The sequence below is a fragment of the Cynocephalus volans genome, chromosome 5 (genome assembly GCF_027409185.1).
Source record: "Cynocephalus volans isolate mCynVol1 chromosome 5, mCynVol1.pri, whole genome shotgun sequence".
Taxonomy (NCBI): Eukaryota; Metazoa; Chordata; class Mammalia; order Dermoptera; family Cynocephalidae; genus Cynocephalus; species Cynocephalus volans.
In genome coordinates this window covers 134934464-134949091 of record NC_084464.1, presented here as the reverse complement: position 1 = coordinate 134949091, position 14628 = coordinate 134934464, and the positions used below count along the sequence as shown (strand labels likewise).

Here is a 14628-nt window from a genome sequence, read left to right as displayed (position 1 = left end):
CTAATCTGCCTTACATTGCCAAGTCAAAACCTGAAATCCATTTGAAATTCAAAACCATAATCCATCAACACTCTGAAATGATCTTTAAAATCTTTTTATTGCTTCTCATTCACTAAAATATTTCTCATTAAAGCCTCAAAAGTTTGTATTGGAAGGCCTTCATCTCTCTGTTTTCTTTAACTCTAAGATCATGCTCTCTTGTTTTGCATTTCTTTTGCTGTGTGGACGCTTACCCATCCTCATCTTGACTTTCCCTTTCTCAGCATGCCTCCCCGTGGACCACTCCTCCCAGGAAAGCTGAGTGGTGGTTTCCGTGGCTTAGTGCTTTTCAGGTTCTTCTACTGCTGGGCGATTTCCTCGTTTCCTTTCAAGTTCTTCCTGCTGCAACTATGGGCATGGCTCGAGCTCAATCCTTGGCTAACTAGCGTGTCACCATCTTTTTCTCTCTTTTCCCTCTTACCCTGGTTCTCCATCTTTTTCACTGTCCTATCTACTCTCCTTCCTCTCCCTTCCCATCCCTTTCCCCAACACTCAAGTTCATTCATTCCCCTGCTTTAAACATAATCTATGTATCTTCTATAAATTTATCAGTTCTCTGAGTGCCAGACCCATATTCCCAGTTGTCTACTTCCCCATTGAAACGTCTCACAGACACCTTGAATTAATTATGTTCAAAATTGAACTCTCGATTTTCCTTCCTATCTAATTTTGTTCTTTCCCCAGTTTTCCACATTTCAGTGAATCAAACTGCGATCTACTAATTTGTTAGAGTGAGAAATCTAGAAATTACTTCTTCTTCCTTTTCTTCCAACATCAATGCAATTCATCAGCACATTCTATTGAGTTTACTTCAAAAACATTTTGGGTATGAGTGCACCAGTGTTACAAAATGTAGCTTTAATAAAACCAAATGTCAGCACCAGTGTTACAGAATGTAGCTTTAATAAAACCAAATGCCAGCAACTTCAGAAAAGAATGGGGGAGGGGGGGAGTTATTTAGGAAAAAATAGCCACTATCTTTTTCCTAATTTTCAACACACACAATGTAAACATATACAGCTGCTATAACATTTTGCACAATTCCTATGTACTGGAGCAGTAACAATATCTAAATACAATTATATTTTTAAACACTGGGTCAAGGATTTACATAAAAATTCCATCGTACTTTTCCCCCCGAGTTTCTAAAAGATCACGTACTTTCCCCCAGCATCCAGCAGCCAACCAGGAATTTTTAGGAAAATTTGTGCATGATCTTAATTTCTAGTCCCTGGCTCTTTGGGCTCAGTGACAAAAGATCAAAACCACCAAAAATGAGTGTTCACTTGAAGTCACACGAAAGACCCTGGCTCAGTTAGTCTCATAGGAGGAAAGCAGTGCTGCATCAACTGGCTCCATGCAGGAAGGGCACGTGAAGGATCTCACCAACCAGTCATCTGTACCATCCAGTTGATTGATGTGCATGCATGGCAGAAATCCAACTGAGTCCCCAGAAACAAAATCCATCATACACATTACACACTCCCAGACCTTTTTTTCTGATCCATCTCTTCTAGGGTCGTAAACTCTTTTAAGCAGATGCTGTATAAGGCCTATTCTTTGAGCTATCCTAATTTGTTCCTCTTCAGTCAGCTGAGTTGCTAGCTGAGTCTGGCTAGGTATTGGATGATAGACTGGAACTGGAACTTGTTCCTGATATAGCGATGGCAGCTCCTGAACTGGCTTGGTCCCCTTGCCAAAGCTACCCCTGTTAGACTGAGACTCATGAAGCAGGGAGATATCATCTGAGGGGGAGACCTTGAGGCAGTTCCCCATCTGGGGCTAGGGTGTGTGATCTGTGCACTGTTCTGACAGCCTTCCCCAAAACATTTCTTTAAAAAATTTTAAATTTTAATATTTAATTTATTTGTGTTTAAATTTTATCATTAAAATGTAAACATTTTTGTGGCCCTTTACCAATTCCAAGACATTTTTTTAAAAAATTCTCCTCTCTTTATCTCCAGGGCCCATGCCTTGCTGCAAGCCACCACCTTCTCTTGCCTGAACTTGTAATAGTTTCTGTGCTCATCTCTATCCATCCACTGTTCCCCTGCCTTTTCCCTCCTTAGCTTTCCCATAAAAGAAATCACAGCACTTCAGACAAATTAGCAGCTTTCCCATAGTAGTGAGGTTTTCCTGAAGGAACAAGGCATTGGGAGAGGAAGGTATTTCCTTACAGTCACAGAGAGAAGTGGCAAACATGATATCAGAAGCCAGGTTCCTTCTCTTGTGGCAAAAAACTCTTATTTTCTCAGATATCTGCTGTTTTTCTTTTCTTTCTTCTTCTTGATTTACCTTTTTCTTTTTTTTTAAATTAAAGAGACATTTTATTTTGTGAAGAATTAAGGTACTTGGAGCCTCTTGAGAATAGCCTCAGCTAATACGCTTTAGTTTAAATTACATTATTCATCCCCACCTACCTCGGGGCAAAATATTCTCACAGAGACTGCCAAAGCTACCAGAGGCTCCCAAACCCTGTCAGAAGGAAATGGCCTGATTCTTTCATTGAAACTAGAATAAACACACATATTCAAACACTGAGTATTTCCAGATTGAGAATCTTTTCTTTTCTTTTTTTTTTTTTTTTAAGTGTTTTACTAAACCACAGTATAATAATGATGCTAGGAACCATAACTTTTATGGCTTTTAGTGGTATGTCAATCAAGCATTTGCGTAGTTTTCAAGGTCCCGCGTAGACTGGACACAACCAGCATAGATGGCCTTGTCCCCTCCAGTCCTCGGCCTTACTCTCCACCTCTGTTACCTTAGGAATACGCTGGTCCTCCATCTCTTCATCCTCAGTGTTCTTTGACCCGAGGGGGTCTCCTTTTGCTCACACCCCCACCCCTACCCCACACTTAGCTGAATTCCACATATCTTTCCAGAGCCAGCTATAGTTGTATGTGATCCGTGACGCTTACCCAGCTACTCTGAATTGCACAGATTGCTCTCTTTAAATGTCTCTTCAGCTCTTAGTAAATACTGATTTGTAGTAATAACTACCCTTTATGGGTTGGTTATAATGTACTAACACAAGTAGCATTTCGACTGCACTTAATTTACAAAATATTCAATGATGATCTCTCCCTTTGGCGTACAACTCAAGAATGCAGGTGTCCTTAGCCTTGCTTTACCAGCAGGGATACTAGGCACTAGAAATCTTAAGAAACTTCCCACACAGATAAGAAAACTCACGTCTGCTGATGACGTTTAAGATTCCCTTTCCATGACACCAGGTCACTTCTCTGGCAACCGTCATGGTTTTTCACTGGGCATTCTGTGCTAACCATCTGTCATCTTAGGAACTTGAGAAAACTGAAGTGGAGTTCTCATTCTCGTGCTTACATTGTCAGATTCTTCAGTCTAGGAGTCGAAGTGGGTTCACTTTGTCAATTCTGCCTTCTAAATAGCTTTTGGTTTCCTCTCCCATTCCTTACTGACAGTCCACACTGCCATTTCCCAAGCCCAGGCCACTTTTATCCTTTCCTGGAGAACTGCCACCACCTCCTAACTGGCATCTTGCTGCTAGTCTTGCTCCATCGAATCCTCCAAACTGCAGTCTAGAAGGGATTTTCTAAGACCCAAGCTGGAGCTTGATATCTCTGTGCTTAAAACATTTCAGTGGTTCATCATGGCTCTCAAAATAATTCCTAATTTAACATTTCAGTGGTTCATCATGGCTCTCAAAATAATTCCTAATTCCTAAGCGTGGAATGTAGAGCTTTCCAAAATGGGGCCCCCACCTGTCTTGCCCTCATTTCTTTCACTTTCTCCTTCTCTTCTTCCTTATCCATTGAACTCCATTCTCTGAGCATGCACCATCCTACCGCCTGCCCGGGAGTTCTTAACCCAGGGCCCACAGACCCCTTGGGGACAGGGGAATGTCTATGGTTTGAATTCAGAACTTGGATGGGAAAAAATTACATATTTATTTTCACCAATCTTCAGCTAAAATCTAGTACCCCCTCCAATTATAAATGTAGCCAACAAACCAAAATAGTATTACTAGGACCTGTGATTTTTGTCACTAATAGAAATCACAGACATTTTTATATCACATGACAGTTGTTGCAGATACCACAATACATCATTTATGCTCATCATTACTGAGAAATTTACAGTAGTTACTAGCTTTCCTCTAGACCCTGTTATCTAATACATTATGTTTTATTTTTGTTTTTTTCATTGTTATCTAATATATTAATAAAGAATCATATGTAGCAGTAAGAGGCTTTTTGAAAATACTTTGCTAACTGTAGTTTATTATTTATTTTTTTGGTGGCTGGCGAGTACAGGAATCGAACCCCGGTGTTACCAGCACCATGCTCTAACCAACCGAACTAACCAGCCAGCCCTATAGTTTAATGCAATTGATTGCCTTTTTAATCCTATGTATTTTACTTTACTCACTAAAAACATATTTTAGGAAGGGACCCACAGGCTTTACCATACTGTAAGAAGGGTTCAACTTACAAAAAAATCAAGAGCCCCTGTAGTTATTCCCCTTCCTTAAGAATGTTCTTCTGACCTTGATCTCCACACCCTTGACCTGGCCAATGCCCACTCACTTCTCAGGGTTTGGCTTAAATGTATGCCCTTCAAAGTCCCAATCCCTGATCTTCCAAGACTGAGAGGTACTCATGTACATTTCTCTAGCAGTGAGATTTCCTCAGTTATGGCACTTATTTCACCATAGTACAGTTACCTTTCACTCAGTTGACTCTAGCAGAGACACAAGCTCCTTGACGCCAACCCTGTGGCTTTATCTGTGTCATAGCCACAGTGCCCAATGTATAGTGACTGCTCAGTAACCTTCTGCTCAGTGTTGACTGGTTCTCAATCCATTGTAGCACTGTGACCCGTCCTGAGCCATTCATTCATTCATACAAATATTTATTGAGAGCCATTTCAATAAATGTCTCAGAGAATCATACAGACAGAAATACCTGCCTCAGATGCTTATGTTCTCAAGAAATGAGTTAGTCAATAAACAAAAATTTAAAAGCAAAACACTCCAGACACAAAAGGAAAAATACTGTATGATTCCACTTACATGAGGAACTTAAGGTGGTCAAATTCATAAGCAGAAAGTAGAGTGGTTGTTGACAGATGCTGGGGGGGGAGGAGGGATGAAGAGTTACTGTTTAATGGGTGTGGAGTTTCGATATGGGAAGATGAAAAAGTTCTGGAGATGGATGCTGGTGATGGTTGCACAAAGATGTGAATGTATTTAATGACATTGAGCTGCACACTTAAAAATGGTTAAAATAGTAAATTTTATGTAATGTATATTTTATCACAGTAAAAAAAATTAAAGTACAGTATATTAGATGGGAAATGTGCTGGACAAAAATAAAGACAGGAAGGAGATATAGGTGGACTGAGGACTCAGAGCCCAGGATGGGCTTCACTATTACAGGATTTCTCACCTGATGTTTTGTTCAGAATCTCACAACCACATGTTTGGAATATCTGAGTATTCCATCTGATTGTCATTGAGTACAAAAGTGGGGCTTTTGTAATGTGTGTTGCTAAATTGCTGAGAACCAGATGCCTTTCATTCCTCCAGCACCTCCTGGATATACACGAGTGAAATCCTCAAGAAGAATAATGGGATCTCAAATTGTTACTTGGACATTTATCTTTCCCTGTCCTCATTTTAGTTTGACATAAGCACTTTTCTGCTGTGCGTCATCAAAAAATTACGAGGCCATTTGAGGAGGTGAAAATGACTAGTTTTAGAAAATCAGATAATTATATCTGATTTATGTTTTCATTGTCTCCATAAATCACTTTAATATCTATGCTTCCTTGAGTTTGGCTTTATATTACGTATTTACTTTTCTTGACTCACGAGAGATAATCAGTATAGATTCCAAGTTTAATTGTAATCTTTGAGTAAGAGGTCTGACTTCTGTTCTTTTTGACTTTTTTTTTTTTTTTGGCAGCTGGCCAGTATGGGATCTTTTTGACATTTATGTATAAGTTTTATTAAAGTAAATATTATTAAATCTTGAGGTTTAAAAGTTTGATATCAAAGTTTAATCTAAGCAATATCAAAATAAGTAGTTGTAAAATAAAACTTCTATCCAATCAAGGCAGTTTTTGCTTTACAAGGTCAATCATATAGCCTAACTGTTTGCTTATTTGTTTTAGTAATATTTTGACCAATAAATAAACACAGATCTTCTAATCCTCTTGTTTGCCTCTAACCCAAAGATTTCACTATTTAGGGGCACTGTGACCACCAAAGCCTCATGAACTATTACGTCTGATATTCCTTTACAATGTTATCTCAGTTAATTGTTTAAGATTATTTTAAATGTACACATCTTTTACAATGTAAGAGTGAGACTGGTACGGTTTATTAGAAGCTGACAAATTACAAGCCATTTTACATTATCTAGATCCTAAAGTGTAGATTGCCAGAGCTTAAGGCTTCAGAAACTAAGACTATTCCCTCCTCCTTCTCATCTTTTTTCTGTGGCACTAAAAAACATGGAGTTTCTTTCACTCAAAAACATGCGATATGTGACCTAGAGACTAACCTTCTGTGGCTGTGGCCATCATGCTGCCATTTAATTTCCCTCTTCTGGTGTTTTTTTATTCTGTCAATGGGAACCTTGTGACATTTTGATCATTGTGAAGATGTATTGCTACCATTCTTTTAAAAATGGAAATATTTAAGTGACTGCTAAATTAGAACACTTACCTGAGTAAGTGACAAGCTTAAGTGTTTTAAGGTCAGTTATGTCTAGAGCCAAAAACTTTTTACAGATAGACACTCAGAGGGAAAAAAACAAAAACAAAACTTTTTACAGCCATTTATTTCCAATTCAAATGCATTTTGGATTCTTTTCATCTTTTCCTCCCACTTTTCTATATTTGCTTAACTTAATGTTTGTAAAATGATTCCTTCTCCTAGAACATGTAACTTATTCCTGGGCTTCGTTTTCATAACAAAATCCATTTGTGCAGAGTAATGAACTCTTTTAGGTTTCATTAAAGGAACTTCTCTGGATCTTAATTTCCTCATCTGTAAAATGGATCTCACTTTCCTTGTCTGTAAAATGGTAAAAGTTGATCTCACTTCTAAAAGTGTACAATTCCTGTGAAATGATTTGCTCTCTTGCTGTAATGTGCAACTAATGCAAACACCCACCACTCCCATACAGTACAAGACCTGATTAATTCTCATCTGGACTCCTTCAAAGGGCTCCCAACAGGGATCTCCATTACTTACCTGTCCACACTCCAAATCATCTCACATGTAGCTGAACTGAAGATCAATACTGAATTCACAAGTCATAGGTGTGGACCTGGTTTTCTCCCAGAATTCATTACAAACTCTTAGTCTGGTGCCCAAAACCCTCAAGCCATGGGTCCTCAACTGATCTTTCTCACCTTCTCATCTTCTTCTTCCCTACATGTCCCTGCAATTACTCATTTGTTCATTTAAATATATTTTTTGAGGACTGACTATGTGCTGAGCATTCTGCTAGGCGTTCAAAGCAATGATGAGCCAAGCCAGATAAGTCCCAGGCAGGTTATTACACATGTAAAACCCCGGGTGGCAAGAGGTGAATATAGGTTAAGAATCCCTTATAAGAAATGCTTGAGTCCAAAAGTGTTTCTGATGTTGGATTTTCAGATTACGGATGCTCAACCTATAGCTTACGAGAGAAGGCATATAGACCTGCGTGGCTCAAGCAGAGAGGGTGAAAATAGGGAATAAATTTGGACAGCAAAGTAGAAAATAAACTAGGTAAGACCTCATAGATCCCTTAAGGAGCCCTGTCATTACCTGCAGCAAAATGTGAAGCTCCGTTGATCGAGCAGAGCTGCAGCGCCCTGCCGCCTTCCTACCCCGGGTTGTCACTTCCATGGGTCCTTCAGCCTGAACTCCACTCTTCATTCTCTCCATCTCGGCCTGCTCAATTTGTAACCATTATTCAGAACATCAACTTCAAATGCCATCTCTTTGATGGAAAGTGTCCTCCTTTCCCTAAACCAAATGGACCTCGTCTTGCAGCCATCGATGTCTTTATCTCACCTATGTCTTGTCTACATGCTAGAGGCATAGGGTCCAGTATGGTAGCCACCAGTAGCACCTAAAATGTGGTTGGTCTGAATTGAGATGTCCTTTTTATTTTTCTTTTTAAACTTATCACTACACTAAAGAGGAGAGATGTGCTTTATGTGTAAAGTATGTACTAGGGTTTAAAGACTCATTATGAAAAAAATGAATATAAAATATCTCACTAATAATTTTATACTGAGTATATTTTGGAATGACAACTTTGGGGTATATTGGGTTAAGTAAATTATATAATTCAGATTAATTTTATCTTCTATTTACTTTATTTTCTGTAGCCACTAGAACATTTAAAATTATACCTGTGTTCTGCTAGCCAGCCACCAAAAATAAATAAATAAATAAATGAATAACTAAAATAAAATTACATCTGTGTTCATATTCTATTTCTCGGGGAGGGGTTACCTTTTTTTTTTTTTTTTTTTTTTTTTTTTTTTTTTTTTGCAGCTGGCAAGTAGCTAGCCCCACATTCTATTTCTATTGGACAGTACCCTTCTAGACTGAATACTTCCTGAATAGTGAAGGTTTATTTAATTATTCATCTGTTTATTCCCTCCCCCCAAGAAACACTAGCTTGTCCATAGTGAAGACTCAGTAAATATTGCTTAAATTCAGTGCCATTTTCTGAAGATTTTTAAAAAAAATACTTTGCAATTTTAGTACATTACCTACTTTCCATCTGAGATGTGCAGCCAAAACTCCACAGTGAAAATAATGAGTCGGGGAGGGGACACGGATTTTCCCCAGGCCCTAGGAAGGCTAAATGAAGGAAGCCTGTGGTTTGACTGTGCCCAACACAGTGAACCATGACTCCTCCTTCACACGGGGTTCTCTGTTTCCAAAACAAGCACTTTTACTGCTGTGTAGGGAGGGGGCATTTGGACAAGCGGATCCTTGTGGTTTCTCACTGTATCTGCGGAAAAAATCTGAGGTTAAGGTTTAAATTCAACTGACAATAAAAGAGCCTTTGTAGTTATTATGTGTGTTTTAACATCTGCTGCTATAGCTGAACTGACCTGGATTATTACAAAGTGTGGTTGATGAATGATGGAATAAAATGTGGATTCCTGCTCATGGACATTTCCTAGTGTTGACTTGGTCTTCTTTAATGACAAGACCAAGACCAGGGAAAATTATGAAGAGTATAGAAAACATAACACAGAAAAAAAATTGTTAGAATACCAAGTATATCTAGTACGGGAAAAAAGGATTTAGGACTGCCCAACACCATATGTGTAATTCTATGCATTACTTTGTTTTGCCCAGCTTCTGGTTTAGAAATTCTCCATAATTATGGTTCATGGAGCCTCCCCCATGATGACCCTTCACATACATTCTCCCTTTTGCTAAGGGACCTTTGAGGATGAGCAAGCATATTTCTCATAATAAAATGATTGAAGACATCCCTTTGACAATTAGACAATCTAATTCTTGAGAATCTTATGTTTTACATCTGGAAAAGATGTTTAGTTTTGGATGATTCATTCCAGGCATATTTTCTTTTCTTTTCTTTTTTTTTTTTTTTGTCTTTTTTGTGACCAGCTGCATCGCGCTCAGCCAGTGAACGCCCCAGCCATCCCTATATAGGATCCGAACCCGCGGCGGGAGCACTGCTGCGCTCCCAGCGCTGCACTCTCCCGAGTGCGCCACGGGGTCGGCCCTCCAGGCATATTTTCTACTGCTCTCCTATGGGAGCTTCTGCTTCAACCAGACCTGTCTCCTCACTGTCCCTTGAAATGCCTGCTGCTCATCTTTGTTCATCTCTGCCTCCACCCTGCTGCTGACCAAGGGATCCCTCTGAGCGTTTTTCAGTCAAACTCCCCTCAAAAGGTTGTAACATTGCTACTGAAGATTAAATAAATATGGAAAGAATTCTTATACTAGCCCCTCTCCTAGGGCAACAGCAGGCTGCCCTCATGCCAGGTGCCTAGTTTTGGGGTCAATTGTGGCCAATGTGACAAAGTCACCTTATTAGTTTTTCCTCAGAAGGGGCAGACAGTGTGCCAGACATCTGGAGCTAACAAACTCCTCTCTAATACATTGAGTATTATACTTATGTGCCTGCCCTTTTTTTTTTTATTTCTAAGCTCAAAGAATTTTTTGTTAGAAATAATTTGTTTCATTACATTCAACACATTGTACCTGATGGGGGCTGTGGTAAAAGTGTGTTTGTGTCTTTGTTGTTGAGATTCAGCATATTCTGTGAAGAGGCAGCACGAGGCTGTGGACAGGACTCTCAAAGGAGTCAGACCTGGATTCCCCATCTTACTTTCTTTTTTTTTCTATTTTTTTTTTTTTTAAAGATGACCGGTAAGGGGATCTCAACCATTGGCTTGGTGTTGTCAGCACCACGCTCAGCCAGTGAGCAAACCAGCCATCCCCTATATAGGATCCGAACCCATTGCCTTGGTGTTATCAGCACCACACTCTCCCAAGTGAGCCACAGGCCGGCCTCCCCATCTTACTTTCTGTGTGACTTTGGGCAAGTCAAATGACTTCTCGGAGCCTCAGTGTCTTTCATCTATAAAATGGTGATGATGTTGACCTTGTAGGGTATTTTATGCAAAAGAGGTGATAACTGCACAGTGTCTACAATAAAGTAGGCCTTTAGAGCTAGCTGGTTGCTTAGCTGGTTAGAGTACAGCCTTGTAACACTGAGGTCATGGGTTTGGATCCCCATACTGGCCAATTGCCAAAAAAAACCCTCCAAAAAACAAAGTAGGCCTTTAATAATAGAAAACTGCTTTCAATATATTGGGATATTGTTGTTGGAAATATTAGAAGAAATTTGACTTCATCTTTACTGAAATGAGAGTTCCTATTTTACTGAGTACTGAACATTAATGAATTTGGGGAGAAGTGTCAAACTCAGGCTCTGTAACCTCATATATTATATAATTCAGAAATTGATTACATTTTACATAGTCAGTGATTATATATGTCACCATATACCCAAGGAAAACAAACTAAAACAATCTCCTAATCATTTGGATTTTAGTATATGGATAGGCAACATGACAGTCTTATGGCATATCAGTGTAGCCTCTAATAATAAAGTACATTTGTATAAGCCTTTACAGTTTACAGAAAGTGTTTTCACAAACATTTTCTTACTTAATCCTCACAGTAACTATGCTGTCCTGGAGGTAGCTGTCTGATGGTAATGATGATGATGATGATGATGATTAGGGATAAGACAATAGTAGTATCACCTCAATGAAGAAGAAGTTGTATATACAAGAAAACATGAGCCAAGGATGCCAGAGTTCTTCATTCTAATTCTCAATTTGGATGAAAGGAGGGAAGTAAGAAACTAATATTAATTAAGTGAATATTAACTGTCACACATTTTATTTGAGCCTTGCAATACCTCTGTCAATTAGATGGTGTTTCCATTTGGTAAATAAAGATGTCCAGGCTCAGAGAGTTTAGTAACATGACTAAGGTTACAACAAGTGTTCCAGCTAGAATTCAAATTCCATCCTACCAAATTCGTCATCATGCTCTTTTTATTATAACCAGGTGCTCCCATTTTAACTTTGGCAAGTTATTTAATTTAATTTGCCTTCATTTTCCCCATCTATAATAAGGGTCTAAGCCGTCCCTTGAGTCCTGTTAAGCACTGACCTTCTAGTCTGAGTCAGATGTTTTCTCTTGCAAACAACTTTTCAGCGTGTGTGACCTGAAGTCACTCCAAGAGACCTCTTGTCTTCATTTACCTTCCTTACCATTGTATCTATTGAGTAAACCCTTTGGGTTAGGTAAAGGAGATGGCATCCCTGTCTCAAGAAAATTACTTACAAAGTGGAGCAGTCCAACTTGGAAAGCAAACTCTTTAGCAACTCCTTCCTCTCACCCAAATCCCAATTGATTGTTCTTAATATTTGTTTCCCAGCAAATTTCATCTCTATATCACTTTTTAAAAATACTGGCCTTTAGTACAAGTTAATTGTCTCTTATTTTAGAGACATCTCTATCTTCTAAGGTTAGAGATGTTTTACATTTTTATGCCTATGCAAGCACCTAACAAATAATAGGCATCAAGAATATTTAAACATTTGGGCTGGCTAGTTATCTCACTTGGAAGAGCATGGTACTAACAGCACCAAGGTCAAGGGCTTGAATCTCCATACAGGCCAGCCACCCCAAAAAAGAAAAAAAGTTTGAGCATAGAAAGGCATGAATCAGCATTGATAACATAGCACAATATTTTAGATGAACCCTGATATGGAAATCTTGATATACATAATGGGGGAGGGGTGTATATCCACTAAGTATGGTATTTAAAGTACATGCACACACACACACACACAACTGGATTTATTTCTGGGGAGTGTCTGAGGGGAAACTGAAAGAGACTTGATTTGACTGTTACCTTTAAACTGATCTCCTTTGCACCAGCAGGTCCTGAGGTCTGGGACACATTCAAATCAGTTAATCAGATTAGTAAACAGTCACTTTAGAAAGTCCTGACAACTTGGAGCCACGGGAAAGAAAGACAGTTGTTTCAGTTGTGTGCAAAGAAAGGCTATCAGGGCTGCAAAAACCCCTCGTTGATTTGAGGGAAGAGACAGAGAGACAGTGAGAAGAAAAAGCAGGAACTGTGGAAAGCCTACTTCACTGGTTCTCAAAGTGTGGTCCCCAAATCAGCAGCATCAGCTTCACCTGGGAACTTGATGGAAGTGCAAATCCTGACCCTACCCTAGACCTATGGAGTCAGAAACTCGGGGGATGGGGTCTAGCAATCTGTGTCTTAACAAGCTTTCCATGTGATTTGGATGCAGGCTTCAGTTTGAGAACCATTGGCCTAGTGGAAAAGGAGAGAGCTGGGGGTGGCTTATGAGGTGGGAGAGGCCCTGTCAATAATACTGCCCTTAGGACCAGGACAACAGTGGTTCTTGTGGACTCCGTTTATGTAATGCCTCCTCCTTTGGACTTGTCCACCACTGGGGACGTCCACCTGCCTTGTACACCAGAGCGTAAGGAGCCTAGGGCCACACCCACCAGAGCCCTGCCCCCACTGTAGACCATGCTACATCTGCAGTTTCCTACAGAAATAGATTCAAGCCGGCTTCTAGGGCCCATCCCCCTGAGGTTGACCGTACATGCTGTTTGGGGGCAGGGTTGGGGTCACAGATTGGGCTCCTGGCAGTGGGGTGGGTTGGGTGGCCTGGTGGGGGCCTCCACTGGCACTCTTGGCTCTGTCTTAGATGCCAGGCAACCCAGGCACTGGTACCGACATCTATACAGGTGTCCAGGACAAATCACCTGTTCACAATTTTATCTAAGGCAACCTAGGTGGCCCAGTTCATATTAGCATTTGACCCGCTGAAAAGAAAAAAACTGTCATTTCTTTTTCTCAGAGATCTCCTAGTCCTTGAGAGGAAAGCAAGAAATTTTATGAAAATTGACTTTGATATACTTTAGGAAGAACAGTCAATATTTTTCTGCTTGCCTATTTATATGCTATAATTTCAATTGGGCATTTATTCACTATTCTAAGATACAGTTTCTTTAGCAGGCTATATATATATATATATATATATATATATACACACATATATATATATACACACATATATATATATATATATACACACACATATATATATATATACACACATATATATATATATATATATATATATGTAGGATTCTGAAAGAAGGTCTGAAAACCTAGGTTAACTGGAAAATTAAGGTCAATTGAACTTAAATCTTAGGATAACTTCAAATTCCGAATGAATAAACTTTTCTTCTAGTCAAGAACTAAAAATATTTTTTCACAACATGACAGCTCTGAAAAATTTTAAATATGTTGTTAAAAACTTCTTCATTTCCAAGAAAAAGGGAAAGAATAAATAACTAAGAGCACCATAAAGATTTTAAGAGCTGGAAAGTAGAGAAAAATATATTCATATCTAAGATTTATAGGGCCAGCCTGTGGCTCATTTGGGAGAGCGTGGTGCTGACAACACCAAGTCAAGGGCTAAGATCCCCTTACCAGTCATCTTTAAAAAATAAAAAACAAACAAACAAAAAAACACACCAAAATCTAAGATTTATTATTTCTCTTCAAATTGATACCAAATAATACCTTTTCCCTTTCTAGAAATTTAGATTTAAAATATTTCAAAGTCAACAGGCCAGCTGCCAAAAAAAAAAAAAAAAAAAAAAAAAAAAAAATCAGTCTACATCTTATGGAGTTAATATAATTTAATGAAATAAAAGAAAGCAGAAACAAGATTATGTTAACCAGGATCAGAACACACAAAATATTCTTCAAGGTGCCTAGACATAGGGACTTGAAACATGAATAATTTCCATCTAAGAACTAATGATTAGAGCTAAAAGGTGTCTCATTCCAAATGAAGAGATTCATTATATTCATCTCCAGTGGCAAGGGATTATTATTATATTATAATTACGTTTTATTGGCTTCATATTTCAGCCAGAGTTGCTGAAGAGTAGAAAAAATAATTATAATAAGCAGCTCT

The 14628-nt window shown here is 38.8% G+C and overlaps 1 protein-coding gene across 1 annotated transcript; it reads right to left on the bottom strand.

The window, feature by feature from the left end:
* Window positions 1-1350: 1350 nt before the first annotated feature.
* Window positions 1351-1827, bottom strand: LOC134379290 (RING finger protein 11-like). The gene has a single exon (XM_063098483.1). It carries the CDS (start codon window positions 1813-1815, stop codon window positions 1351-1353), a length of 465 nt encoding a protein of 154 aa, XP_062954553.1. The 5' UTR covers window positions 1816-1827.
* Window positions 1828-14628: the final 12801 nt, after the last annotated feature.

Excerpts from the sequence above, each read along its gene's own strand:
- LOC134379290 (XM_063098483.1), bottom strand. The coding sequence starts at position 1,815 with ATGGGGAACTGCCTCAAGGTCTCCCCCTCAGATGATATCTCCCTGCTT.